At 55.3% G+C, this 24,900-nt stretch overlaps 2 protein-coding genes across 2 annotated transcripts; both read left to right on the top strand.

Moving 5' to 3' along the window:
• Nucleotides 1-865: 865 nt before the first annotated feature.
• Nucleotides 866-15,147, top strand: VARS1 (valyl-tRNA synthetase 1; the record flags this gene model as incomplete). Its single annotated transcript, XM_084259361.1, has 29 exons — nucleotides 866-1,252; nucleotides 2,399-2,533; nucleotides 2,629-2,767; nucleotides 2,960-3,084; nucleotides 3,173-3,257; nucleotides 3,492-3,592; nucleotides 3,734-3,861; nucleotides 8,033-8,197; nucleotides 8,432-8,513; nucleotides 8,970-9,089; nucleotides 9,175-9,283; nucleotides 9,370-9,464; nucleotides 9,999-10,089; nucleotides 10,406-10,530; nucleotides 10,612-10,715; nucleotides 10,792-10,950; nucleotides 11,061-11,151; nucleotides 11,272-11,377; nucleotides 11,465-11,535; nucleotides 11,633-11,758; nucleotides 12,104-12,208; nucleotides 12,289-12,357; nucleotides 12,446-12,524; nucleotides 12,633-12,760; nucleotides 13,109-13,264; nucleotides 13,439-13,645; nucleotides 13,723-13,834; nucleotides 13,965-14,290; nucleotides 15,073-15,147. The coding sequence occupies 29 exons, from the start codon at nucleotides 866-868 to the stop codon at nucleotides 15,139-15,141; spliced, it is 3,795 nt and encodes a 1,264-aa protein (XP_084115487.1). The 3' UTR covers nucleotides 15,142-15,147.
• A 797-nt stretch (nucleotides 15,148-15,944) lies between these two features.
• Nucleotides 15,945-24,764, top strand: VWA7 (von Willebrand factor A domain containing 7; the record flags this gene model as incomplete). The annotated part of the gene is made up of 16 exons (XM_084259362.1): nucleotides 15,945-16,178; nucleotides 16,491-16,772; nucleotides 17,424-17,520; nucleotides 18,372-18,482; nucleotides 18,933-19,128; nucleotides 19,207-19,376; nucleotides 20,914-21,026; nucleotides 21,263-21,379; nucleotides 21,851-22,036; nucleotides 22,721-22,853; nucleotides 22,974-23,126; nucleotides 23,228-23,320; nucleotides 23,605-23,906; nucleotides 23,982-24,121; nucleotides 24,307-24,481; nucleotides 24,585-24,764. The coding sequence occupies 16 exons, from the start codon at nucleotides 15,945-15,947 to the stop codon at nucleotides 24,762-24,764; spliced, it is 2,682 nt and encodes an 893-aa protein (XP_084115488.1).
• Between the last annotated feature and the right edge of the window lie 136 nt (nucleotides 24,765-24,900).

Raw genomic sequence — 24,900 nt, forward strand, 5'->3', positions numbered from 1 at the left:
ACTCAATGGATGAGCTCCCGCCACGGAGGCGAGGCCTGGGCATTGGGGGGCCAGCCGCGTGCGCCCCTTCTCACCGGGAGCGGAGGCTCGGGGAGGAGCGGGACGCGGGGCCTCCGCAGGCCGACCCCGCCCCGCCGCTGCCCGGGCGGCCCGCCCCTCCCCCGGCCCGCCGCCCGAGGACCCGTGCGGGGTGCCCGCGGCGACGCCTGATCGGGGCGCCCTCCCGGGGGGGCGTGCCCCCGCCCCCGCCCCCGCCCGCGCCCCGCGCGTTCCCCGAGAGCGCGGCGGGCGGCGGGCGAAGAGCGCGCGGGCCCCGGGGCGGGTCCGGAGGGCGGCGCGGCGCGCGCAGGCGGGGCACGGCCGCCCGCGCCAGGACCCGCCGGCCCGGAAACGCTCGCTGTCACAAAGGGGGGAACACGTGGGCTCCGACGGCCGGGGCGGCGGTGGCAGGGACCGAGGGTCGCCGGGAGCACCGCCCACCATCCCCACCCACCCGACTCCTCCGCCGGGGCAGCCAGGCCGGTCCAGCTTTGGCCGGCGCCCGGCTGTGAGGTGGATGCCCGGCTCAGTCTGAACACCTCCCTCCAGTACGTACAGGAGGCCCGAGCGCCGAGGGGCTTCTCCCCTAGTCTCCCGCTTTCCCGAGAACCCGCGATCTTGGGGAGCCCCCACCCCACTGCCACTGCTCCTCCTCGAGCCGGACCCGCGGCTCTTGAGGCGCGACCGTATTGCCAGTCCTGGGGGTCGGGGCACCTGCAGCGCCTGCGGGAGGGGAGCCTCGCTGTCTACTCAGCTAGGACCCACCTGGGCCCCTCAGTCTTCCCGTCTCTCTTTCTCCTTAGGTTTTTTTCCACCTCGCACAACCATGTCCATCCTCTACGTCTCCCCTCACCCAGATGCCTTCCCCAGCCTCCGAGCCCTCATAGCTGCACGCTACGGGGAGGCCGGAGAGGGTCCCGGATGGGGGGGACCCCACCCCCGCATCTGTCTCCAACCGCCCCCTACTAGCAGGACTCCGTTTCCCCCACCCCGACTGCCGGCTCTGGAGCAGGGGCCCGGTGGGCTCTGGGTGTGGGGAGCCACAGCTGTGGCCCAGCTGCTATGGCCAGCAGGCTTGGGGGGCCCAGGAGGTAGCCGGGCAGCCGTCCTCGTCCAGCAGTGGGTCAGTTACGCGGACACGGAGCTAATACCAGCTGCCTGTGGGGCAACGCTGCCAGCCTTGGGACTCCGAAGCTCCGCCCAGGACCCCCAGGTGAGTGAGAAGAGAAGCACAGGCAGGGGAGGTTTAGGAGAACGAAGCAAGGAATAGAATGATGAAATTTCAGATTGCCACCTGCTACGGTGACCCTGGGCAAACTTAAACTCTTCCTCCATGAAAGCCTTGCTTCTCATGTTGAGCGACATTGTTGAGATTAAAAGACTTATGCAGAGCACATGTCCCTCCCGGGCCTTTTAAAGTCTCTGAATAAAAGTTTTTGAGTCTGAAAACTGTTAAAGATAGCAGTTGCTGTGAATTGTAGGAAACGACTTAGGCCAAATGAGATGAGGCCTGTAGGACAGAAGAGATGATAGTTGCTGGGAAGCTATGAAGGAGAAATGAATGAGGAAGGGAAGTAAGGGGAAAGGAGAGATAACCTTGCCTTCTCATGTAATTGTAAGCCCTTCCAGAAGGGGACTGTGCCTCGGGGGCCCTGTAACACCCCTACTTGCAGAGCATTGAGCCCCTGATGGATACTTAATATTTCTTGAATGAATGGATGAAATGAATGTGATGTGGATACTGGCTTGTTCCCTTATATCCTGATTATCCCATTTAGCACAGAGGTCCGGGTTGGAATTCCCTGTCTCTCCATCTGACTTACTATTCTTCATAGCACTTAAGGAGAAAAATAGGGCAGTGTGTTATGTATTTGTACATATATTGTCTGCCCACTAGAATATAAAGTCCACCGGGTCAGGAACTCTGCTCATCTGCTCAGTGGACTCCTTAAAGTGCCTGGCACATTGTAGATGCTTGATTTTTTTTTTTTTAAGGTAACATTAGTTTACAACACTGTATGGGTTCCAGGTGTACATTTTCTCACCTCAGCACATGTACATATCACACCACACCTGCCACCAAATACCCAGCCACCATCTATTACCAACCAATCACCCAATATATATTTGTTGAAACAATTACTGTGTTGCCCCATACAATCTTTACTACAACTTTCTGTGCTTGATATATTGCTTCTGACACATAAACTAACTCAGCAAGAATTTATTGAATGAGTGGGAAGTATTTTTATTATGGTCATTTCAGTGACGAAGAAACTGGCATAAGAGGTGGGATTTGTGGGAGTAGGAGGGCCAAATGGATTGGAGGACCTCGTCTCATACCCCTTCTTCTCACCAGGCTGCTCTGGGTGCCCTAGGTAGGGCCCTGAGTCCCTTGGAAGAGTGGCTCCGGGGGCACACCTACCTGGCCGGGGAGGCCCCCACTCTGGCTGACCTGGCGGCTGTCACGGCCTTGCTGCTGCCTTTCCGATATGTGAGTCCCTGGGGTCTGGGGACAAATGAGGGCGCCTCCCCTTAAATCTCACTCTGGGGTGACTAAGGATAGTTCGTTCCTTTCTTCGCTCCCAGGTCCTGGACCCCTCTGCGCGCCGCATCTGGGGTAATGTGACTCGCTGGTTTATCACATGTGTCCAGCAGCCAGAATTCCGGGCTGTGCTGGGAGAGGTGGTTCTCTGTTCTGGCGCCAGGACACTCTCCCAACAGCCAGGTGAGGAGTGATTCCACTGCAGCCTTCCGTGCAGCTCACTTTCTTTTTTCTCTTAGAGATGGCAGAATCACTGGGGCAAGGGTCTGCAGCAGGGAGAAGTGTGGGGGTCAGCATGGGAGAGCCTTGGCAGCTGAGATAGCTCCTCACAGAGGGTCTCCATCAGGCTGTCCGCCTTTCTTTGTTTCTCTCTAGGCCCTGAGGTCCCTGCACCCCCAAAGACAGCTGCTCAACTGAAGAAAGAGGCAAAGAAACGGGAGAAACTAGAGAAATTCCAACAGAAACAGAAGATCCAACAGCAGCAGCCTCCTCCAGGAGAGGTAAGTGGTTTAGGGTGAAACTGGATGGATGGCTGGTGTCGTGGTAGGCTGCTGATTTCTGGGTCTATGTCTTTTCCTTTCTAACCAGAAGAAACCAAAACCAGAGAAGAGGGAGAAACGGGATCCAGGGGTCATTACCTATGACCTCCCAACCCCACCTGGGGAAAAGAAAGGTATTAGGAAAGAGAATGGGACCCCTACCCCCCACCTCCACCCTCCTCAGCTGCTCCTTCCAAGTTTTTACCCCTTCTCTGTCCCCACTTTGCTTCGTGAGGCTTTGCAGAGCCCCTCCAACCTCCCAGTGCCTGTGCTGTGACGTGAGCTACAGAGGCCCAAGTCCTCTGTTGACATCATTGTCTTCCCAGCTGCTCCCAACCTCAGCACTGTCCCCTTCCCCTTCTCCCCAGATGTCAGTGGCACCATGCCTGATTCCTACAGTCCTCAGTATGTGGAGGCTGCCTGGTACCCTTGGTGGGAGCAGCAGGGCTTCTTCAAGCCAGAGTATGGGGTGAGTAGGCACTTTCATCCAGCTTTAGAGGGATGGGGAGGGGCGTGGGAAACAGCAGCTCTGAAGAACACATTGCCCAGGAGTGGGCCGGGAAAGGTGACGAGAGGCCTTAGCATGCGCCCATCCTTCCTCCCCCATCAGCGTTCCAGTGTGTCAACACCAAACCCCCGGGGCACCTTCATGATGTGCATCCCACCCCCCAACGTGACAGGCTCCCTGCACCTGGGCCACGCGCTCACCAACGCCATCCAGGACTCCCTGACCAGATGGTGAGCTCCTGTCCCCTCCTCCAGCTGGTTCCCTGTTCCCTTTCTGCCCCCCGCATCCTGTCTGTCCCTTCTCTCCCCAGACTCAGGCCCATCCTTCATCCTCCTCCTTCCATATCTGCCCTCAGCTCTGCTTCCTGGTGCTGCTACACCTCTCTCCCAGATGGATTACCCTCCTCATCTGATCACGCAGCATCTCCCCATTGAGTAGCCAACACCCCCACTTACATTCTTTTCTCTTACTAATAAAACTAACAATATTTTGAGTTAGACAAGAAACATGTGACTATATTCTTGTAAGAAATACAAGGAAGGCAGGCCTCCCTGGTGGCGCAAGGGGTTAAGTCTCAGCACTAGGTAGCTATCCGCAGCCACTGCAGCATGAGTTCGATCCCCAGCCAGGGGATCTACATATGGTGCAGCAGACCTCTCCTGTCTCACCTACTGCTCCCCTCAGCAGTGTATTTCAGTAGATCTGCCTGTTCTGCTCCTCACTCTCTCTGGTGAATCCTCTCACCCACCATACCTCTGGCCTATACCCAGTTATTTATGCATAAATAAATAAATCTTTTTTTTTTAAAAAGGGAATATAAAGAAGGCATCAAATTCCCATGACCACCCCTCTGTAGACCTTTTCCTTCCCAACATTTAGCCATTATTATCACTTTAATGTGGATCTTTCTAAATCTTTCACATATATATATATCTCATTATATTTAGAAATATATATATCACTATATGTAGAAAGATATATATATATATAGCTCTTTATCTTAACAATCTTTCCTTGTCCTTGTACACAGACTGATTTCATATTCTTTTTTGTTGCTCCATAGTATTCCATAGTACAGTTATACCATAAGGAGTCACTTTTTTGTTAATGGCTGTTCCTAATTTTTCTCAGTGAAAACCCTGCTGGTATGCACATTGTACACACTTTCCTCAAACACACATGGAAGGATTTCTCTGGCGAGGCTACCAGGAAGTGAAACTACTCACCCGGCCTGAGGGGCATGAATAGAAGCTGCCAAGTTGCCCTCAAAAATTGCTTACCATTTTATACTTCCAAGCATGTGAGGGTATTTGTTTTGCATATCCTTGCTCACCATGAACATCATCAATCTTTGTTTGCCAATTTGCTGGGCACAAACTTGGTACCTCTGCTAATTTTTTTTTAAAGATTTATTTATGCATACAAGAGCTGGGATAGGGCCAGAGGTGTGGGAGCTGAGAGGATTCACCAGAGATGGAGTGGGGAACAGAACAGGCAGATTGACTGAAATATACTGCTGAGGGGAGCAGTGGGCAAGGCAGGAGAGGTCTGCTGCGCCATGTGGGTAGCTCCGTGGCAGGCCGGGGACCAAACTGGTGCCACAGGGGCTGTGGATTGCTTCATAGTACTATGCTTAACCCCTTGAGCCACCAGAGAGGCCCCACCTTTGCTATTTCTTATTATTAGGGAGCCTGTGCCTCTTCATGTTTCCCAGGGAGTCAGATTTCCCCTTATGTGAATTATACCTAGCTCTTACCCATTTTCCAATTGATTCTTTGGGTTTTTTACCTTTTTAAATTGTTTTGTTGGAAGATTTTTTTTACATATTCTGGGTATTTATATTCTTTGTTATATAATAAATATATTTTTAAAAGATTTATTTATTTATGCATACAAGAACTGGGGTGTAGATCAGAGATGCGGGGGATGAGAGGATTCACCAGAGACAGAGTGGGGAACAGAACAGGCAGGCTGACTGAAATACACTGTTGAGGGGAGCAGTGGGCAAGACAGACCTCCACTTAACCCCTGTGCCTATATGATAAATATTTTCTCTCATTCTGTCACTTGGATTGTTAGACTTTGTAGTTAACTAATTAAAATATTAACTGGTTAATATTATTAACTAATTATTATTTAATATTATTAATAAGTGGGGGGAAAATGCCAGAAAGGGAGAAAATATTTATGATGTAGGGCTTCCCTGGTGCAGGGGTTGATGTCTCAGCGCCATCAAGCTATCACCAGCCACTGCAGCATGAATTCGAATCCCGGCCAGGGAGCTGACCCACATGGTGCAGCAGACCTCTCCTGTCTTACCCGCTGCTCCCCTCAGCAGTGTATTTCAGATCTGCTTGTTCTGCTCCCTATTCTGTCTCTGGTGAATCCTCTCACCCCTCCTCTCCCCACCTCTGACCTACAACCCAGCTTTTTAATTTTTTTAAAGATTTATTTATTTATGCACACATTTATTTATCTATTTATTTATTTATGGGGTACAGGCCAGAGGTGCGGGGGGTGAGAGGACTCACCAGAGACAGAGTGGGGAACAGAACAGGCAGATTGACCGAAACACACTGCTGAGGGGAGCAGCGGGCTAGACAGCAGAGGTCTGCTGTGCCATGTGGGCAGCTCCCTGGCCGGGGATGGAACTTGTGCTGTAGTGGCTGCGGGCAGCTCCATATGTTGTGTTCAAACCCCTTGAGCCACCAAGGAGGCCCCAACCCAGCTTTTGTATGCATTAATAAATAAAGCTAATCTTTAAAAAAAAAAAAAAAAACATGTAAATACAGCCTTAAATATCTCCACCAGTAAAATATAAAAAAGAAATAAAAGTGAGTTATATTACTATATTTTTTTCCTCTGGCAAAGAAAAGGGTTTTTTAGAAATATCGATATTTTATTGATTTATTTTTTATGTCAGCCCCAAGAGATCATTTTTAGTGAAAGAGTATTCTTAGCTTATACTTCACAAACAACATTTTAGAGTTTATAAAAGATGTTCATATCCATGTGGCCCGTAAGCAGCATTTCCATTTAGCCATAATCTGCAAGAAAAGGGAGCTGCCACAGTTCCTGTCCCCAGGAGAGCTGAGCGCTGTGGGCATGAACAGACCTATTAAATGATGCAGACCTATTAAATGATGACTCTGATGCAGCTCCATGAGTCATTGAAAGTATGAACACGGTGTTGTGTTTCTATAGTCACGTCCTCTCTCCACTTAGTAAGCCCAGCAATTCTAAAATGTCATTAAAAAAGTTCATTCAACTTTAATGTTTTAAGTGCGCATCAACATAGAGCTGAGAGTGAGTGGTGCCTCTCCTCGGAGCTGGTACATGAAGACCCACAATCTTACTTTCTGATTCATTTCCTGATTGATTCTCTGAAACATTACTGACTTCCAATCATTTCCTCCAGAATGATCTATACTGCTTTTTAATTTTAGTGCTTTTTGTTGTTCGGGAGTTTTACATTTTAATCTAGTTAGTTTATCACTGTTCTTTGTGACTTTGTCTTTTGTCTCGTTAAAGGCTTCTCCTGCCTCATAGTTAGAAACATGATATTTTCACCTTTTATTTTTTTGAAACACATTTTTTTCTTTTTTTTAATTTAAATTAAATTTAATTTATTTATTTTTTAAAAGATTTATTTATTTATTTATACAAGCACTGGGTATAGTCGCGCGGGAGGGTGAGAGAATTCACCAGAGCCAGAGCGGGGAGCAGAGCAGGCAGAAGGACCGAAGTACACTGCTGAGGGGAGCAGCGGGCGGCAGGAGAGGTCTGCGCGCCATGTGGGAACCTCACCCAGTGGCCGGGGATCGAACCGGCGCTGCAGAGGCTGCGGGCAGCTTCGCAACTCAGCGCTCAACCGCTGCGCCACCGGGGAGGCTCTGAAACACATTTTCTAATGCCTTTCTCACAGCTGGGTTTTTTTTTGTTTTTTTGTTTTTTGCATGTTGAGTTCCTTAATCTGACTAGAATTTATCTTTGTGATTATTGGGAACTTGGGAAATATTTCAGACTTATGAGCTAGCTGCCCCAGCCCACGTATTGAGTAGTTTGTCCTTTCCCTGCTGATAGGAAATACTATCTTTAATAAATATTAAGTTGGCATGGCTCTGTTTCCAGTCATTGTTTTGTTCCAATGTAGTAATTTATCATTTTAATAATCAGAACTTTCTCATGTTTTGCTACCTGATTGGGCAAGAGCCTCCCCTTCCCTGTTCCTTTACTAACTTTCCTTGGCTGTTCTTGTCCTCTCCCTGACAATTTTAGACTTGGGAAGGGCGCCCTCTACTGCCGAGTCCTCCGATGCCCTTCCTAGAAGCCAGCCCCTTTTTCTCTGGTCTCAGACTCCACTGGCCATTCACCTCTAGTTCTCCGTGTTCCTCCCCCCAGGCACCGCATGCGCGGGGAGACCACCCTGTGGAACCCTGGCTGTGACCACGCGGGCATTGCCACCCAGGTGGTGGTGGAGAAGAAACTCTGGCGGGAGAAGGGCCTGAACCGGCACCAGCTGGGCCGAGAGGCCTTTCTCCAGGAGGTCTGGAAGTGGAAAGAAGAGTGAGTGTGCGGCAGCCCTGTAGGCATCACACCCCGCTTCCCTTTTCCTGTCCAGATCAGCCCGCCGCAGACAGACCTCCTCACCGAGGCTGAGGATCGGTTTGAGGGCTCTGGGGCCTAGGTCAATTTCAGAAGATGAGTGAAACCCACACTGCCCCATCAGCACACCCCACCCCCATGTCTTCCACCGGCACAGGCCTAAGTGCTGATCCAGGCCTGTTGGTCCACTTCCAGGAAAGGTGACCGCATTTACCACCAGCTAAAGAAACTCGGCAGCTCCTTGGACTGGAATCGAGCCTGTTTCACCATGGACCCTGTGAGTACGGGGTGTCGGCTGGCGTGGGAATGGGAGGCCCCTGGAGTAGGGCACCCACAGAAGAGGGCACTGTGCTTTGGCCCTGCACTAGATGGTGAGGCCACTCGGAAACTGCTAAGGGCTCAGCTGCAAATGTCACCCTTTTGTGTTCCTTGTCACCCACTCTGGGAACTCAGACTCTTCCAAGTGGCACATAAGGGGGCCTCACCTTCATGAGCCTGGATGTCCCAGGTTCTCTGCACCAGCACCTGTCCTCAGCCCTCAGCTGAGTGGCTTCCTGCCATTTCCAGCTCTCGCCGCCTGCCCTTATGTTCTCATGGTCCCCTTGCCCCCGCTCCCTGACAGCCCTCCAGGGGCCGTGTGCTAGGGCAGGCCAGGTCTCACTGCTCTGCTGCTGTGGAGAGTGCCTAGGCCCCTAGCCCTGGACCCATCTCTAACTCCCCGGCTGTACCCTAGAAACTATCAGCAGCCGTGACAGAGGCCTTTGTGCGACTCCATGAGGATGGCGTCATCTACCGCAGCACCCGCCTTGTCAACTGGTCCTGCACCCTCAACTCCGCCATCTCTGACATCGAGGTGGGCACCCCCCCAACCCAGACCCTCTCCATCCCTACCCCCGGCCCTAGCCCTGGGGCCACCTGTCTTAATACCCATCTCACAGGTAGATAAGAAGGAGTTGGCGGGTCGCACCCTGCTCTCTGTGCCAGGCTACAAGGAGAAGGTGGAGTTTGGAGTCATTGTGTCTTTTGCCTACAAGGTCCAAGGCTCAGGTAGCAGCCAGGAGCACCAGCATCCTGGGCCGGGTTGGGGGTGGGGAGCGGGAAGGGGACCACACTGAGACCACCTGGTACCCCAGACAGTGACGAGGAGGTAGTGGTGGCAACAACTCGGATTGAAACAATGCTGGGAGACGTGGCCGTAGCTGTGCACCCCAAAGATTCCAGATACCAGGTGTGGTGAGGGGGCTGCATGCAGTGGGGGGAAGAAGGCTGACGAGGGGCCCTTACTCTGTACAGGTGGGGTGGGCATTGAGCCCCTGGGCTGCAGGGAGAAAATTGGATTAGAAACTTAAACTTTGGGGCCTCCCCGGTGGCGCAGCGGGTTGAGCACCGTGCTGTGAAGCTGTCCGCAGCCTCTGCAGCACAGGTTCGATTCCCAGCCAGCCAGGGAGATACCCACATGTTGCGGCAGACCTCTCCTGCCTCGCCCACTGCTCCCCTCTGCAGTGTCTTTGGTCCTTCTGCCTGTTCTGTTCCCCACTCTGTCTCTGGTGAATCCTCTCACCTTCCTGTGCCTCTGGCCTGTACCCCAGCTTTTATACAAAAAATAAATAAATCTTTAAAAATAAATAAATAAATGAAACTTAAACTTTGGGTGCTTTTCTGGCCCTGAGGATGGAATCTGGGTGTCAGGACTCAGGACCCCAGGTGGAGGCAGCCGGGCAAAGCCCTGTCTTGCATTTTTGATGCCTCCCTTTGTCCCTAGCACCTAAAGGGGAAGAGTGTCATTCACCCATTCCTGTCCCGGAGCCTCCCCATTGTCTTTGATGATTTTGTGGACATGGAGTTTGGCACAGGTGAGCAAGGGGCTGTCCTGTGGGGAGAGGAGGGAGCCCAAAGGGCACACCCCAGCTGAGTGACTCAGTTTTACTGGTTTTCTCCCATGTAGACACGAGGTATACATGTAATCATTAAACTTATATTTGTTGTTTTTTCTCTTGTCATAAAGAAAAAGATAAGCTTCACCTGAGCAGGCAGAGTTGGGCAGCTTCTCAGGGGGCTGTTTGAGGGAAGGGATGTGTGAGGGTTGTCTGGGAACCACATTCTGCAACTGAAGGCACACGAGGAACTTCACTGAGCCCCTCGTGTCCCCGGTACTCTGTGTGTCCTCAGGCGCGGTGAAGATCACGCCGGCACACGACCAGAACGACTATGAGGTCGGCCAGCGGCACGGACTGGAGGCCATCAGCATCATTGACTCCCGAGGGGCCCTTGTCAACGTGCCCCCGCCATTCCTGGTGAGACCTGGGGCCTGGAGGCAGCCCTGGAGGCGGCAGGGTACCCAGGTACAGCCATGACCAGGCCTGTCTCCCTCCCAGGGCATGCCCAGGTTTGAGGCCAGGAAGGCGGTATTGGCGGCACTGAAAGAACGGGGACTGTTTCGTGGCATTGAGGACAACCCCATGGTGGTGCCGCTTTGCAAGTGAGGGCAGGGGCCGGGTTGGGGGGGTGCTCCTCGGGGCACGCACCCACTGACCTCCCCACCGCGTGTACCGCAGCCGCTCCAAGGACGTGGTGGAGCCTCTGCTGCGGCCACAGTGGTACGTGCGCTGTGGGGAAATGGCACAGGCCGCCAGTGCCGCTGTGACCCGGGGGGACCTGCGCATCCTGCCTGAGACCCATCAACGGACATGGCATGCCTGGATGGACAACATCAGGTGCGGCAGGCCCCTGGGTGTGGGACAGCGCCTGGGGAGGGGCTATGCTGGGCACAGGCCAGGTCCCCTTCCGCCCGCTCCTCTACTCCCTTTCTTCATGGTGCGTGCAGGGACTGGTGCATCTCCCGGCAGCTGTGGTGGGGCCACCGCATCCCTGCCTACTTCATCACTGTCAACGACCCAGCTGTACCCGCAGGGGAGGTGAGAGCAGGGCCAGACCTGGCCCGTCTGGGGGAGCTATGGATTTGTAGCATCCTTGACAGGGGAAGGGGTCTTGGTAATACCTTGGGTAATCACCCCCCGCCTCCCCACCCCTGGCAGGACCCTGATGGGCGTTACTGGGTCAGTGGGCGCAGTGAGACCGAGGCCCGTGAGAAGGCAGCCAAGGAATTCGGCGTGTCCCCTGACAAGATCAGTCTCCAGCAAGGCAAGGAGAGGCCTTGGGAGGGGTCAGGTAGAGCAGGGGCTCTGATTCTTCTCCCTGCTCTGACCTCTGACCTTTGGCCTTCTTCAGATGAAGATGTACTGGACACTTGGTTCTCCTCTGGTCTCTTCCCCTTCTCCATCCTGGGCTGGCCCAACCAGGTATGTCACTAGGCGGATGGGGTCTCGGAGCAGTCCTGGTGGATGGGGTCTCAGAGCAGGGTGCTTGGCTCCCTGTCACACCTTGCTCTGCCCCTAGTCAGAAGATCTGAGTGTGTTCTACCCGGGGACGCTCCTGGAGACGGGCCATGACATCCTCTTCTTCTGGGTGGCCAGGATGGTCATGCTTGGCCTGAAGCTCACTGGCAGACTGCCCTTCAGAGAGGTGACACCTGCAAGACCCCTCACACGGTTCCTCACCCACCCTTCCTTCCGTCCATTGCTCAGGCTCATCACAGATGGCACCCAGGGCAGAGCCATGGGCAGCTGTGGGTGGGCTGGTCCAGGGGACTTGTGGGTCCTGAAAGCCAACCTGGACTCCACGCAGTGAGCCTGTACTCTATCATCAGGGTAGAGGGGGCCCCTTTAGGCACATGAAAGTGAGTGGGCTGACCAGGACAGTGAGGGGCCAGAAGCTTAGAGTGAACACCCGAGATACAGGGGCCTTGGGGCAGTTGGGGTGTAGGCTAGGAGACCCAGCTTACAGTCCCTCCCTTCCCTTACCTCAAAGGTCTATCTCCACGCTATTGTGCGCGATGCCCACGGCCGGAAGATGAGCAAGTCTCTAGGCAATGTCATCGACCCCCTGGACGTTATCTATGGCGTCTCCCTGCAGGTGGGGCTGGGCCCTTGGCCAGGCGGGGAAGGGCTGTGGGCTGTGGCCAGGCCCCCTGACCGGTCCCACCTCACCGTCAGGGCCTCCACGACCAGTTATTGAATAGCAACCTGGATCCCAGTGAGGTGGAGAAGGCTAAAGAAGGGCAGGTACAGAGTGGGGGGCCCTGGCTGGAATGTGGGGAGGAGGACGTGGGGCTGGGCTGGCTCAGCACACCCCTCTGACTCCTCCCTGCAGAAGGCAGACTTCCCAGCGGGCATTCCTGAGTGCGGCACTGATGCGCTCCGGTTTGGATTGTGCGCGTACACTTCCCAGGGTATGGTCCCCAAACTTCTCAGCCGTGCCCTTCCACCTTTCCTGAGGCCTATTCCCCTCTGCCCTGGCCATGGGTGGGAGGGAGGACTCACACTTCGCCCCCACCCAGGTCGTGACATCAACCTGGATGTGAACCGGATTTTGGGGTACCGCCACTTCTGCAACAAGCTCTGGAACGCCACCAAGTTTGCCCTCCGTGGCCTTGGGAAGGGTTTCGTACCCTCACCCACCTCCGAGGTGAGGGCCTGGCAGGCAGCGAGGTGGGCAGCACCCCCATAGGCTGCACCCCCGCCACTCAGGCATCACGCACATGCTGCGTCAGGACTGTGGCCATGGAGTCAGGAAGCCCAGGCTCGCTCCTAAGGAGCCTCCATGTAGCTGGGGACAGATGGTTACAGGGAAAGGCCAGGGCTTTGAGGGTCCTCTCCCGAGGTGCTGGGGGACCTCCCCCAGATGCTGGCACCTAGTGGCTGCTTTGGACTCATTAGACTCCTAGAATGTAGATTTGCCCATGGTTCCTGCCCCCATGGGGTTCTGGCTCCCTCGAGATAGCCTCCTGGCTGATAAACCCCTTCTCCCCCCAAGCCCGGAGGCCAGGAGAGCCTGGTGGACCGCTGGATCCGCAGCCGGCTGGCTGAGGCTGTGAGGCTCAGCAACCAAGGCTTCCAGGCCTATGATTTCCCTGCCGTCACCACCGCCCAGTACAGCTTCTGGCTCTATGAGCTCTGTGATGTCTACCTGGTGAGAAGCAGCTGTGCGGGTGGGGGGTGGGGAGTTGCAAGGCCCTGGGCCTCACTTTGCCAGAGGCTGGCAATGAGACTTAAGCCAACCTGTCCCCCTCCCAGTCCTCACAGGTGCAGTGAGGGCTGGACTAGACCTTTCCCAGCCTGAGCCCGGTGCCTCCCTGTCCCCTAGGAGTGCCTGAAACCCGTGCTGAATGGCGTGGACGAGGCGGCGGCCGAGTGCGCCCGCCAGACCCTCTACACCTGCTTGGACGTTGGCCTGCGACTGCTCTCCCCCTTCATGCCCTTTGTGACTGAGGAGCTATTCCAGCGGTTGCCCCGACGGACACCACAGGCTCCCCCTAGCCTCTGTGTTACCGCCTACCCGGAGCCCTTGGAGGTATGGGGTATTATCTGCAGGAGGGCTTCCCCAGCCTGCCCCCCAACAACCCTCCTCACCTCTCCTCCACCCCACAGTGCTCCTGGAAGGACCCTGAGGCAGAAGCTGCCATGGAGCTGGCCCTGAGCATCACCCGAGTCGTGCGCTCTTTACGTGCTGACTACAACCTCACCCGGATCCGGCCCGACTGTGAGCCTCAGGCCCCCTCATACACCCCTTCCCACTGTGCCTGAGCCCACTCACCAGTGTGGCTGCCTCATCTCCTGTTTTGCCTCATCTCCCTGGCGTCAGGCCTCAACGTTTCTCCTTCCCCTGGCAGGCTTCCTGGAAGTGGCAGACGAGGCCACGGGTGCCCAGGCATCAGCAGTGTCGGGCTACGTGCAAGCGCTGGCCAGCGCGGGTGTGGTGGCTGTCCTGGCCCTGGGGGCTCCCGCACCGCAGGGCTGTGCCGTGGCCCTGGCCTCCGATCGCTGCTCCGTCCACCTGCAGCTGCAGGGGCTGGTGGACCCCGCCCGGGAGCTGGGCAAACTGCAGGTCAAGCGTGGTGAGGCGCAGCGGCAGGCCCAGCGTCTGCGGGAGCGCCGAGCTGCCTCAGGCTATCCTGTCAAGGTGCCCCTTGAAGTCCAGAAGGCAGACGAAGCCAAGGTGTGTGGTGCGGGTGGTCTCCCTGTCCCTGTTGCCCACACCATCTATTCCCTCTGCACTGAATTCCAGTCCTGCACTGGACTGTCCAGTCCATGCACACCAGGCCCCTTGAGCAGGTGGGGCCATGTAATCCCTCCTCATATGCATGAGGAACAGCTGGGGTGGCACCACCCCCCAAAGTCACAGAGCAAGTTGACAATGGGGGCACACCTAGAACCAGGTGTCCTGCATCCTAGGCAGACCCCAGGCCCACCCCATGTCCAGAACATGCCCACAGGCCTGGGGCACATTTGAGTCAGCATTGTCAGGGAGCCACTGGGCCCTGGGATCCCAGAAGGGACAGTGGGATAAAGTGCATGGACGCAGGAAGAACCAGGAGTGGAGGGTGAGTTAGGGCCTTGGTGGCTGATCATAGTTACCTAATTGACTCCCTAGCAGCCCTCTGGGCCTGGCAGTATCATGGCCATTTTCCAAATGAAGCCACGTGCCTGCGTAGGAGCCTGGTTCCTAACCACAGTGCCTAGAGCCTGGCAGGGGCTGGACCTGCACTCTGAGGCCTGTCTCCTGGGGGGACTGACCACTGAGAAAAGGCAAAACCCAAAAGACCAATGATGGAAGAGAAGGGGGTGCTGATGGGGAGACCAGTAGGAATTAGGGGGAACAGGCCAGCCAAGTACACACACTCCCAGACTCCTCTGCCTGTGGTGCCTGCCACTGTGGATGTTGGAGGGGCTCCACTCTTGAACAGAGGTCTTTACCCCACATCCCTTGTTCTCTGCCAGCTCCAACAGACAGAAGCAGAACTCAGGAAGATGGACGAGGCCATCGCCCTATTTCAGAAGATGCTGTGATACACCTAACTGCGACCCTCATAACCCCCCGGGCTCCACCAGGGGGGTGGCAGCAATAAAATATTTTGCCACAAAACCATCTTGTCTGTGTGTGTGTGTGGTGGAGGGAACGGGAGCATGGAGCGCCGAGGGGCTGGATTTCTGAAACCTCAGAGCTGCAGATGAGGCGCAAGACATTGGGTCCTGGTGGGCAGAGAGGTGCGGCTGTCTGTGTCTGGCAGGGAGCCAGGCCTGAGTCATGCTGCTCACTCCCTTCCTCCGCCAGCTCTTCACTCACCTCTGCACTGCGCCCAAGGGAGGCTGCCCGCTGCCGCCAGTTGCTCCTGGCCTTGGACAAGCATGAGTAGAGGGGCTTGGGGTTTCCAGTCCTACCTCCCACTGCGCCAGGCCTCCCTCCCTGCCTGAGAGTCCTGCTTGGGTTAATTATAACTCTGACCTAAGTGCCCTGTGACGCCACACCCCGGCCTGCTGGGGAGACCCAGCCACCAGGTAGGGAAGAGGCCTGGGAGGGAAGAGGCCGGGGAGACTGACTTCCGGTGCATGGGGGTGTCAGTCTGGGTGGATGGAAGGGGCTTCTGAGGGAGGGTCCTCAGCTGGCTCCTGCAGGTGTCTGTTCTACAGCCTGATAGGCCCTTAGGTTGTCTGGGTAACGGAAAAGGGCAGGGAAGCAGCTGGAGCAGAGTAGGTGCTTGAGGCAAAAAATGGGGCCAAAGCAGGTGCCCTGGAGACAGGCAGACAGTCCTGGAAGCCCTCTGCTGCCTCCTCCATGAGAACCTTTCATCCCCCAGGTCCATGTCTCAGCTATGCACCCCACAAACGTGCCTCTATGCCACCCGGGCCCCTCAGTGCTGCTGCTGTTGCAGCTGTTGCTTCCCCCTGCCTCTGCCTTCTTCCCCAACATCTGGAGCCTCCTGGCTGCCCCCGGCTCCGTTACCCACCAAGACCTGACCGAGGAGGCAGCACTCAATGTCACCCTGCAGCTCTTCCTGGAACATCCACCCCCAGGTCGGCAACCCCTTCACCTGGAGGACTTCCTGGTGAGCCCGGGTTCCTGTCACATCCCGGCCAGATTCCCCCTCTCCCTGAGGGCCCTGCTTGCCAAGAAAAGGGCTACCTCCCTCTCCCCACCTTCCCACCTTTAACCCCCAGCAACAAAGACACCTGGGGTTCTGGTCCTGAAATCAGGAGTGCCCCCTCCTAAGAAGGGCCCAGGAATGCGCCTCCCTTGTGGGGCCCAGTAGCCGGATTCCCTGCGCACCCGGCCTTGATTGCCAGTTGCTGAGGAAACTAGGCACCGCTCCAATCCAAGGGGCTTCCCTGGAGCCCCTGTCCCCTCCCACTCTCGCCAGGGCCGCACCCTCCTTGCCGACGACCTCTTTGCTGCCTACTTTGGACCTGGGTTTCCTTCCCGGAGGTTTCGAGCAGCCTTAGGCCAGGTGTCTCGTGCCAATGCCGCCCAGGACTTCCTGCCCACTGCCAAGAATGACCCCGACCTGCACTTCGATGCCGAGCGGCTGGACCAGGGGCGCACGCGCCTGGTGGGGGCGCTGCGGGAGACGCTGGCAGCGGCCCGAGCCCTGGACTACACCCTGGCCCGCCAGCGCCTGGGGGCTGCGCTTCACGCCTTGCAGGTGAGAGCAGCTGGGGGTGTGGTCAGAGGGGCAAGGCTTCCATTCTGTTCCCTCCCCCCCCCGCCCCCCGCCCCCGCCAGGACACACCCCTCCAGAAGGGATGGGGTGCTTTCCAGTGCCCTGAGCCCATCTCCCCAAGTTCCCTACCTCCAAACTGGCCCTGCTTCCTGTGGGAACAAGGACAGGCACGGCAGCAGGAGAGATGTGAGGGGGAGGGGAAGTCGCGGAGGTCAGAGGGTCTTTGGCCTTTGGGTGGAACAGGGAGAAACACCAGAGAGCAGGCGCTTTGGTAAATCTGATCTGACCAGGGAGCGGACCCACACATGGCGCAGCAGCCCTCTCCTGTCTCCCCCGCTGCTCCCCTCAGCAGTGTGTTTCAGTCAGCCTGTTCTGTTCTGTCTCTGGTGAATCCTTTCACCACCATCCCTCACCCGCACTACACCCCAGTTCTTCTATGCATAAATAAATAAATAAACAACTAAACAATTCTTTTTAAAAATCTGATCTGGACAATGGAGAGAGCAGGGAAGGGGACCAGGGTGTCTGGCAGGAGTAGCAGGGAGGAGGCTTTTGCAGTGGAGAGCTTCAAGGGATGAGTTAGGCTGGAAATGGAGCCGTCACACTAGGGCCCTGTTCTCTTCTCCCGACCAGGATTTCTATAGTCACAGCAACTGGGTGGAACTGGGGAAGCAGCAGCCACACCCTCACCTCCTCTGGCCAAAGAAGGCGCTCCAAAGTCTGGCACAAGGTAGAATACGAGCCCTGCGGTTCCGGGCACCCACAGAGCCGCTTCCTCTCAGCATCCCCAGCCACCATGTCACGGCCTGAGGTGGCATCAGCTGTAATAACGTTGCTTCATCTGTGGACTGACCTGTGAGGTGCCCCCCCCCACCCAGTCCAACCAGAAGCCAGGCCAGTTAGGTGGCTCCCCACCATCTCATAGGAGGATCTGCAGGCCTCTGCCATTGACATGACTTCCTGCCCCCACTGGGTCACACAGGGCCTCTCTCACAGCCCCTCAGCCTTCCAAGCCAACTGTGACCTGGAAACCGCCTCCTGGTCATTATAAGCTCCCTTTCCACCCACGGTCCACAGAGCACTTGATCCCTATCGGCTGGTCCCCGAGCCTGGGTTTTCTAGCACGGTCCTGCCCCAGATGCTCAGTCTTATCATCAGCTCATAAACTCCAGGTTTTAGTTCAGAAAGCCTAGAAGGGTACCTGCGGGCTTTTACCTCATGTCAGCTGCGAGGAAGAGCCCAGGAAGTTTGGATGGACAGGATTAAAGGTGAGGGGCAGGCCTCCCGGTGGTGCAGAGGTAGAGCACTGGGTTGCGAAGCTGCCTGCAGCCTTGGCAGCGCAGGTTCGATCCCAGTGAGGGTCCCACATGGCGTGCAGACCTCTCCTGCCTCCCGCTGCTCCCCTCAGCAGTGTACTTCGGTCCTTCTGCCTGCTCTGCTCCCCGCTCTGGCTCTGGTGAATTCTCTCACCCTCCCGCGCTTCTGACTGTACCCAGTGCTTGTATAAATAAATTAAAAAAAAAAAAAAAAGGTGAGGAGCAGTAGACTCGTGGGTTCCAGATCCCTACACTCTCTTCATAGTGGACGACGCTACCTGCTCTGACTGTGAGGAGCTGAGCTGCCCTGGGAATTTGCTGGGCTTCACACTGCTCACCTCTGGCTACTTCGGAACTCATCCCTCCAAACCTCCAGGTACCAGACAGAAAAGCCTCCAAAGTACAGGGAGTAAGTCACGTCCTTCCTCCCAACCCTCTCACTGGGGATCTCAGTCATGTAGTCCTTTGTTCAACTTCTCAAGGCATCGTTTCCTCAGAAGAAAGAGAGGATGTTGGGAATGGACTGGTGGGAGGGAGGCCCAATGAGGTGCTGGAGATCACTGGGTGGGGAGCAGCTTCTTTCTCCATCGCCCAAGGCAGACACCTCCATGCCTGAGGCAGCTTTTGGGGACTGACTGAGGGTCAGGGAATCCACCAAGTGCTGGAGTGACTGACCTCTCCAGATTTACCCTCCTCGAGATGCCATCATTTCCTGCTGACCCTTTGCTGAGGAATGAGTGGGCAGACCAGGTCAGAAAGGGCCTCAATTTCTTAGGAGGCAGTGGATTTTTTACCTCCACCTTCCAGATCCCTTTCCCCAACCCAGGAAAATGTAGCCATGGGGGTCATTTTGACGAGAGCAGCTCCCAGCCACCACGGGGAGGCATCAACAAGGACAGCACAGCCCCAGGCTTCTCCCCCCACCACATGCTGCACCCCCAGGCTGCACAGCTGGCCCTTCTGGCCTCCATTCAGGCCCTCAGCCTCCTGCGAAACCGCCTGGGAGACAAGGGTTTCTCCAGGTAAGTGACCGCCTAGATGGACTCCTGGGAGAGCTGGGGCAAATGTGCAGACTCTTCAATGTGTCTGGCCTGCTCCAGGCTGCTGGACATCACCCCAGCCTCCGGCCTGAGCTTTGTTCTGGACACCACGGGCAGCATGGGGGAGGAGATCAACGCCGCCAAAATCCAGGCTCGACACATTGTGGAACAGCGGCGGGGCAGCCCCATGGAGCCCAGTCACTACATCCTGGTGCCTTTCCATGACCCAGGTAACCAGGGAGTGGCTGGGCCAGTGGAGGGAAGGAAAGTCCAGGGCAAATGATAAACACCAGCGTCTCCCCGGGGGTGCAGTGGCTTGAGCACAGTGCTGTGAAGCTCTCCGAAGTTTCTGTAGCACAGGTTCGATCCCAGCCGGCCAGGGAGATCCCCACATGGCGTGGCAGACCTCTCCTGCCTCTCCCGCTGCTCTCCTCAGCAGTACTTTTGGTCTGTCTGCCTGTTCTGCTCCCCACTCTGTCTCTGGTGAATCCTCTCCCCGTCCCGTACCTCTGGCCTGTACCCCAGCTATTGTATAAATAAAAAATAAATCTTTATTAAAAAAAAAAGGATAAACACCACGGGCGGCGGAGGCCTCACAGCTGTTCGTCCTTAAAATGGTGATCCTTCCCGTGCACATGGGTGAGCCTTTACTGGTGCCCATGTGCATGTGAGAAGCATCAGCCATTTCCACTTTCCAAAATTATAACACTCTCCATAATTAATTGTGTGGGATCAAGAAGGTGAAGTCTGGATTATCCACACCGTGGAATACTGTTCAGCCAGAAGGAAAGCTGCGGTGCAGCCATCTTCAGTTAAATAGAGGGTGTTTGAGAGAATTATGTGCAGTAAAGCAAGTCAGAAGGATGACTGTACTCAACATTTATATAGCAGATGATAAAATAACACAAAATACAAAAACTCATGGATATGAGCAAACACTGGAGGGCTCTGAGGTCAAGGGGGACAGGGGATGGAAGGGATGGTGGGTGGGGAGAGTTCAGTCATGACCTTGCTCAGGCAGGTGGCCTCTGCTGTCTTAGGCTTCCATATTAATAAGTTGTTTTCAGTTCTCACCATTTCCTGTAGGCAGAGGTTGGGGTGAAGATGGGGAGTTGGTCGATCCAGGCGACTTTGAAGTGTCCGAGACTCTTACTTACACTGTAACCTTTCCCCACGGAAGTGGAAGTCCATGATCTGGCCGGGGTCCGCCAGACTTACTCTGTGTCCTTAGCCTGGTCATCTGACCTCTCTTTGCCTCAATGTCATTATCCATCAAGTGGGTCTGTACTGGCCTTATCCTGCCAATGTGCCAGGGTTGAAATGATGATCAAATAAAATGCTTACTAGACTAAGAATTCCCCAAAGGCAAGATTTGAGTGTGATTTATCTGCATAAATAAATCTCTTGACAGCCAGCAGTTATGAAGGGCTTAGTGAATAATGAAGAATTTAGCATTCATTATGTGTCAAGACATTACTCTGTGATTTACAAAATCAATTCATTTGGTCCTCCCAATATCTCTCTGAGATAAATACTATTTTTCTGGTTGTGCTGGTGATGAAACTGGCCTTATATGTTTTTTATACTTAAATATGTACTACAGGAAGTGCTGCCATTTTGTTAAGGAAATGAGGTCCATTTTCCCACCACAGGTAGCTAGCCTCTGCCCTGCCCGTACAAGGGAATATTGTTGTTACTGACTAGGGAGGTAGCCAGGAATGAGGGGAGTCTCTCCTCACTTATTTCAACTTCCTTCTCCCTCCCCAGGGTTTGGTCCTGTCTTTTCAACCAGTGACCCTGACAGCTTCTGGCAGCAACTCAATGAGATCCACACCTTGGGGGGTGGAGATGAGCCAGAGATGTGCCTTTCAGCCCTGGAGGTCTGCTCACCCCCTTCCCTTCCCTTCTTCTCACCTCCTTTTCCAGACAACCCCCCCCCCATGATGGGTAACTAGTACCTTTCTGGAACCCACCCTTCACCCTGCCTTCAGAACCTCGCTCTACTAGCTTCATTCCAGGGTTCCAAGGCTTATTTTCCATCTCCTCTGCTCTCCCTTGCTCTACCCATTCCTGTGCAGCTGCCATTCTTAACAGCAGTCCTTTTTCTCTCTGCCAGCTGGCCCTGCTGCACACACCCCCACTTTCAGACATCTTCGTCTTCACCGATGCCTCCCCCAAGGATGCCTTTCTCACCAACCGAGTGGAGTCTCTGACTCGGGAGCGGCGCTGCAGAGTGAGCACAGCTGGTGGGAGGCCCAGCGCTAGCCCCCCAGGGATGCGGGGGACCCTGTAACAACAGTCTCCTAACAGGATCACACCACACTATGGTGGTTGAACCAGCCAGGGCATGGGCTGGGAGAAGCAGACAGTGAGTACATTCCCTTTAGCAATACTGAAGAGGAGGCCTTATCCTTAATGATGCTGGATCCGTAGTGGAACCTGCCCCCACTAAAGCATCTGAAGAACTAAAGGTCCAGTTGCCAACAATTCGCTCTGTGGATGACAGGGTGACAGTTACAAGGGAATGGACGCTACTAACTGAACGCTGGGGGTTGCGTCATTGGGGGACCCTTGGGTAGCAGCCAGAGGAGAGACAGACCTTACACTAGTCCTCAGTGCCTTAGAAAGCTTGGGCACAGACATCCTCACTTACAGTGGTAGTCGGCACTTGAACACCTCACGCATGGCCTCTCTTCGAGTGCAGGTTACATTCTTGGTGACTGAAGACCCGTCAAGGGTTCAGGGCCGAATTCGGCGTGAGGTCTTATCCCCTCAACGTTTTGAGCCGTACGAAGCTGTGGCCCTAGCCTCAGGAGGAGAGGTGATCTTCACCAAAGACCAGTACATTCAGGACGTGGCAGCCATTGTTGGGGATAGCATGACTGACCTGGTGAGCAAGAGTGGGGGCCAGAGGGACCAGTGCCCTCAGCTCAGAACTGAGAGGACGGGTAACAATACACTTCTCTTCCTCATAGGGAGCACGGCTCCCACTTCTGTGTTGCGATTCCATTCAGAAGGAGAGGAAAGCAGGTTTCTCTCCCCCTGAGATTCATGGCTGCCTTGACATTTCTTTCTACTTAGCACTGCCCCTCCCCCCGTTTCTGGCCTCCAGTATTCTGTCCTCAGGACTACCACAGGATGTCCTGCCATCTTTTTTTTTTTTTTAAAGATTTATTTATGTATTTATACAAGCACTGGGTACAGTCAGAAACGCGGGAGGGTGAGAGAATTCACCAGAGCCAGAGTGGGGAGCAGAACAGGCAGAAGGACCGAAGTACACTGCTGAGGGGAGCAGCGGGCTGCAGGAGAGGTCTGCGCTCTACCGCTGCGCCACCAGGGGAGGCCCTGTCCTGCCATCTTTTAAGAGGGACAAGAAGTGATTGTGACATCCCTAATCCCTGACCTCCAACTTTGTCATTGATCATAATTTCATCCTCAGCCCCCTCTCTCACTGGTGTCCCTTCTCCAAGCGTGACTCACTTTCTTTCTGTCTCTGCCTTTCTCTTGTCTTTGTTCCCACCTCATTTCATGCTTTATCTTTTCTCCCAATTTTTGGTCCACCCCATCCCTTAAGGTGACCCTTCCCCTGGAACCGCCCATTGTGGTGCCGGGGCGGCCACTTGTGTTCAATGTGGATGGGCTGCTCCAGGGGGTCACAGTCCGGATCCACGGGGATGTCAGCAGCTTCCAGATCAGGAACCCAGCAGGTACTTCTGTGTGTCTCAGGGCAGAGGGGAGAATGGAGACTGGAAGGGGGTAATGCACTAAGGGGAAGGAATTGTCTCATGAGATCATCTCTTATTTCCCCCTCACTCCCCACCCCCAAGGAGTCTTCCAGGGTCAGGAGGAAGGCCAAGGGCCTTTAGGTCACACTCGAAGATTTGGGCAGTTCTGGATGGTGACCATCAATGACCCCCCACAGACAGGAACCTGGGAGATCCAAGTCACAGCTGAGGGCACGCCCCAGGTGAGAGTGCAAGGTAAGCGGGGAGCCATCCTGGGAGGGGCTGCTGCAGCTCAGAGGGCAGTATCCCTCACCTTCCTCCTGGGGAAGGCCTCTGACTGCCTCTACCCCCATCAGCCCAGACCTCCCTGGACTTCCTCTTCCACTTTGGGATCCCCATGGAGGACGGCCCCCACCCTGGCCTCTACCCCCTGACTCAACCTGTTGCAGGTAATTATATATATATTTAATTTTTTATTGAGTTTTAATTTACATAAAATGTACTAAACTTAAGGTACAGCTGGATGGATTTCACTGAATACACCCCTGTTACCATCACTAAGTTCCATATAGAGTATTTCCAGTGCCTCGAACCCAATCTTGACTATCCCATCAATACCCCTTGATTACCCCTTTTCTGTCCATGCCCCCAGGGGTAACCCCTTCCAGAAGCCATCCTTCCTTTCCCGGTGTCTCAGCCCCCGCAGACCACTGTTCCCCTGCCTCTGTCCCAGGTCTCCAGACCCAGCTGCTGGTCGAAGTGATAGGGCTGGGCTCCGGAGGCAGCTCTGGAGAGTCTCTGGCGCATTTCTCTTACGTCGTCCTTCGAGGGGTCTCGGAGGATGTGGAGCTGGGCCGGGTGCGTTTGGAACGCACGGGACCCCCAGAGAAAGGTCTCTTGGCTGCCTCGCTCCCGCCCACGTTTCTGCCCCCGCTGAAGCCCTTCTCTCTGGAGCTGATTGGTCAGGACGGAGGGGGGCAGGGCCTGCACCAGGTGGCCCCTCAATCCTGTACTGTGGCCCCGGTCCTTCTGGAGGTGAGGGGTAAGGGGAGGGTGGGCAGCGGCTGCAGAGAGCCGCCGGAGGGTTCTTCACCTGTCCACCCTCTGCAGCTCAGTGGCCCCCCGGGTTTCCCAGTCCCGGGCAGTAAGGTCCTGCTCAGCCTTCGCATCACCAGCTTCTCAGGCCCTCAGGATCTCCATCTTAGGACGTCTGTCAACCCGGGCTTTGCCATCACCTCCAACCTCTCCAGGTGAAGCCCTTGAACCCCACTGCTCCAAAAACCCACCTTTCAGTTAGGCACCGGCTCCTTGAGCCCAGCCTCTGGCCGCTACCAGAACTGGTCCTCAGGCACCTCCCCTGCCCCAGTGCTTGGCTCCAGTCCTTGGCTCCCGGCTATTCAGAGACTGGGGCTTTATGCCAGTGTCTCCTCTCCAGGGTTCACCTAGAACAGAATGAGTCTGCCTGGGGATACCTGTGGTTGGAGGTCCCAGACTCAGTTGCCCCAGACTCCTTGGTGACGGTGACTGTGACTGCAACAGGCCAAGAAACCAGCCCAGTGGCCCCGACTCATGCCTTCCTCAGACTCCTGGTATTGGCCCCCACCCCACAGGTGAGGTGCACCCCACTTTCTAGTGCAGGGTAGGCAGATCAAGGGGACGGTAGTATAATTTCATTTGGATACAGACACCCTAACAGTCTCTTCTTCTCCCCAGGACCAGCTCGCAGCCACTGCCCCTCCCCACTCACCTGGCCCCATCCTCACCAGGGCTAGTCCCTCCCTTCATCCCTCTACTTTGGTGACTCTGGACAGGGCTGGGGGAGCACTGGCAGGCCACATCTGGTGGGGCACTGTTGGAGGGGTGCTGCTCCTGCTGGGCCTGACCTCCTGTTGACACAATGCCTCCAGGAGAGCCACCTCTATGCTGCTTTCAACCTCACCCCTGGGTGACAAGGTAACATGGCCTCAGGACCCTGCCCCTCCATCTGCGATGGAGGTTTTCCTTTTCACACATTTGTCCCTTCTCTCTC

The sequence above is a fragment of the Talpa europaea genome (genome assembly GCF_964194135.1).
Source record: "Talpa europaea genome assembly, chromosome: 2".
Classification (NCBI taxonomy): domain Eukaryota; kingdom Metazoa; phylum Chordata; class Mammalia; order Eulipotyphla; family Talpidae; genus Talpa; species Talpa europaea.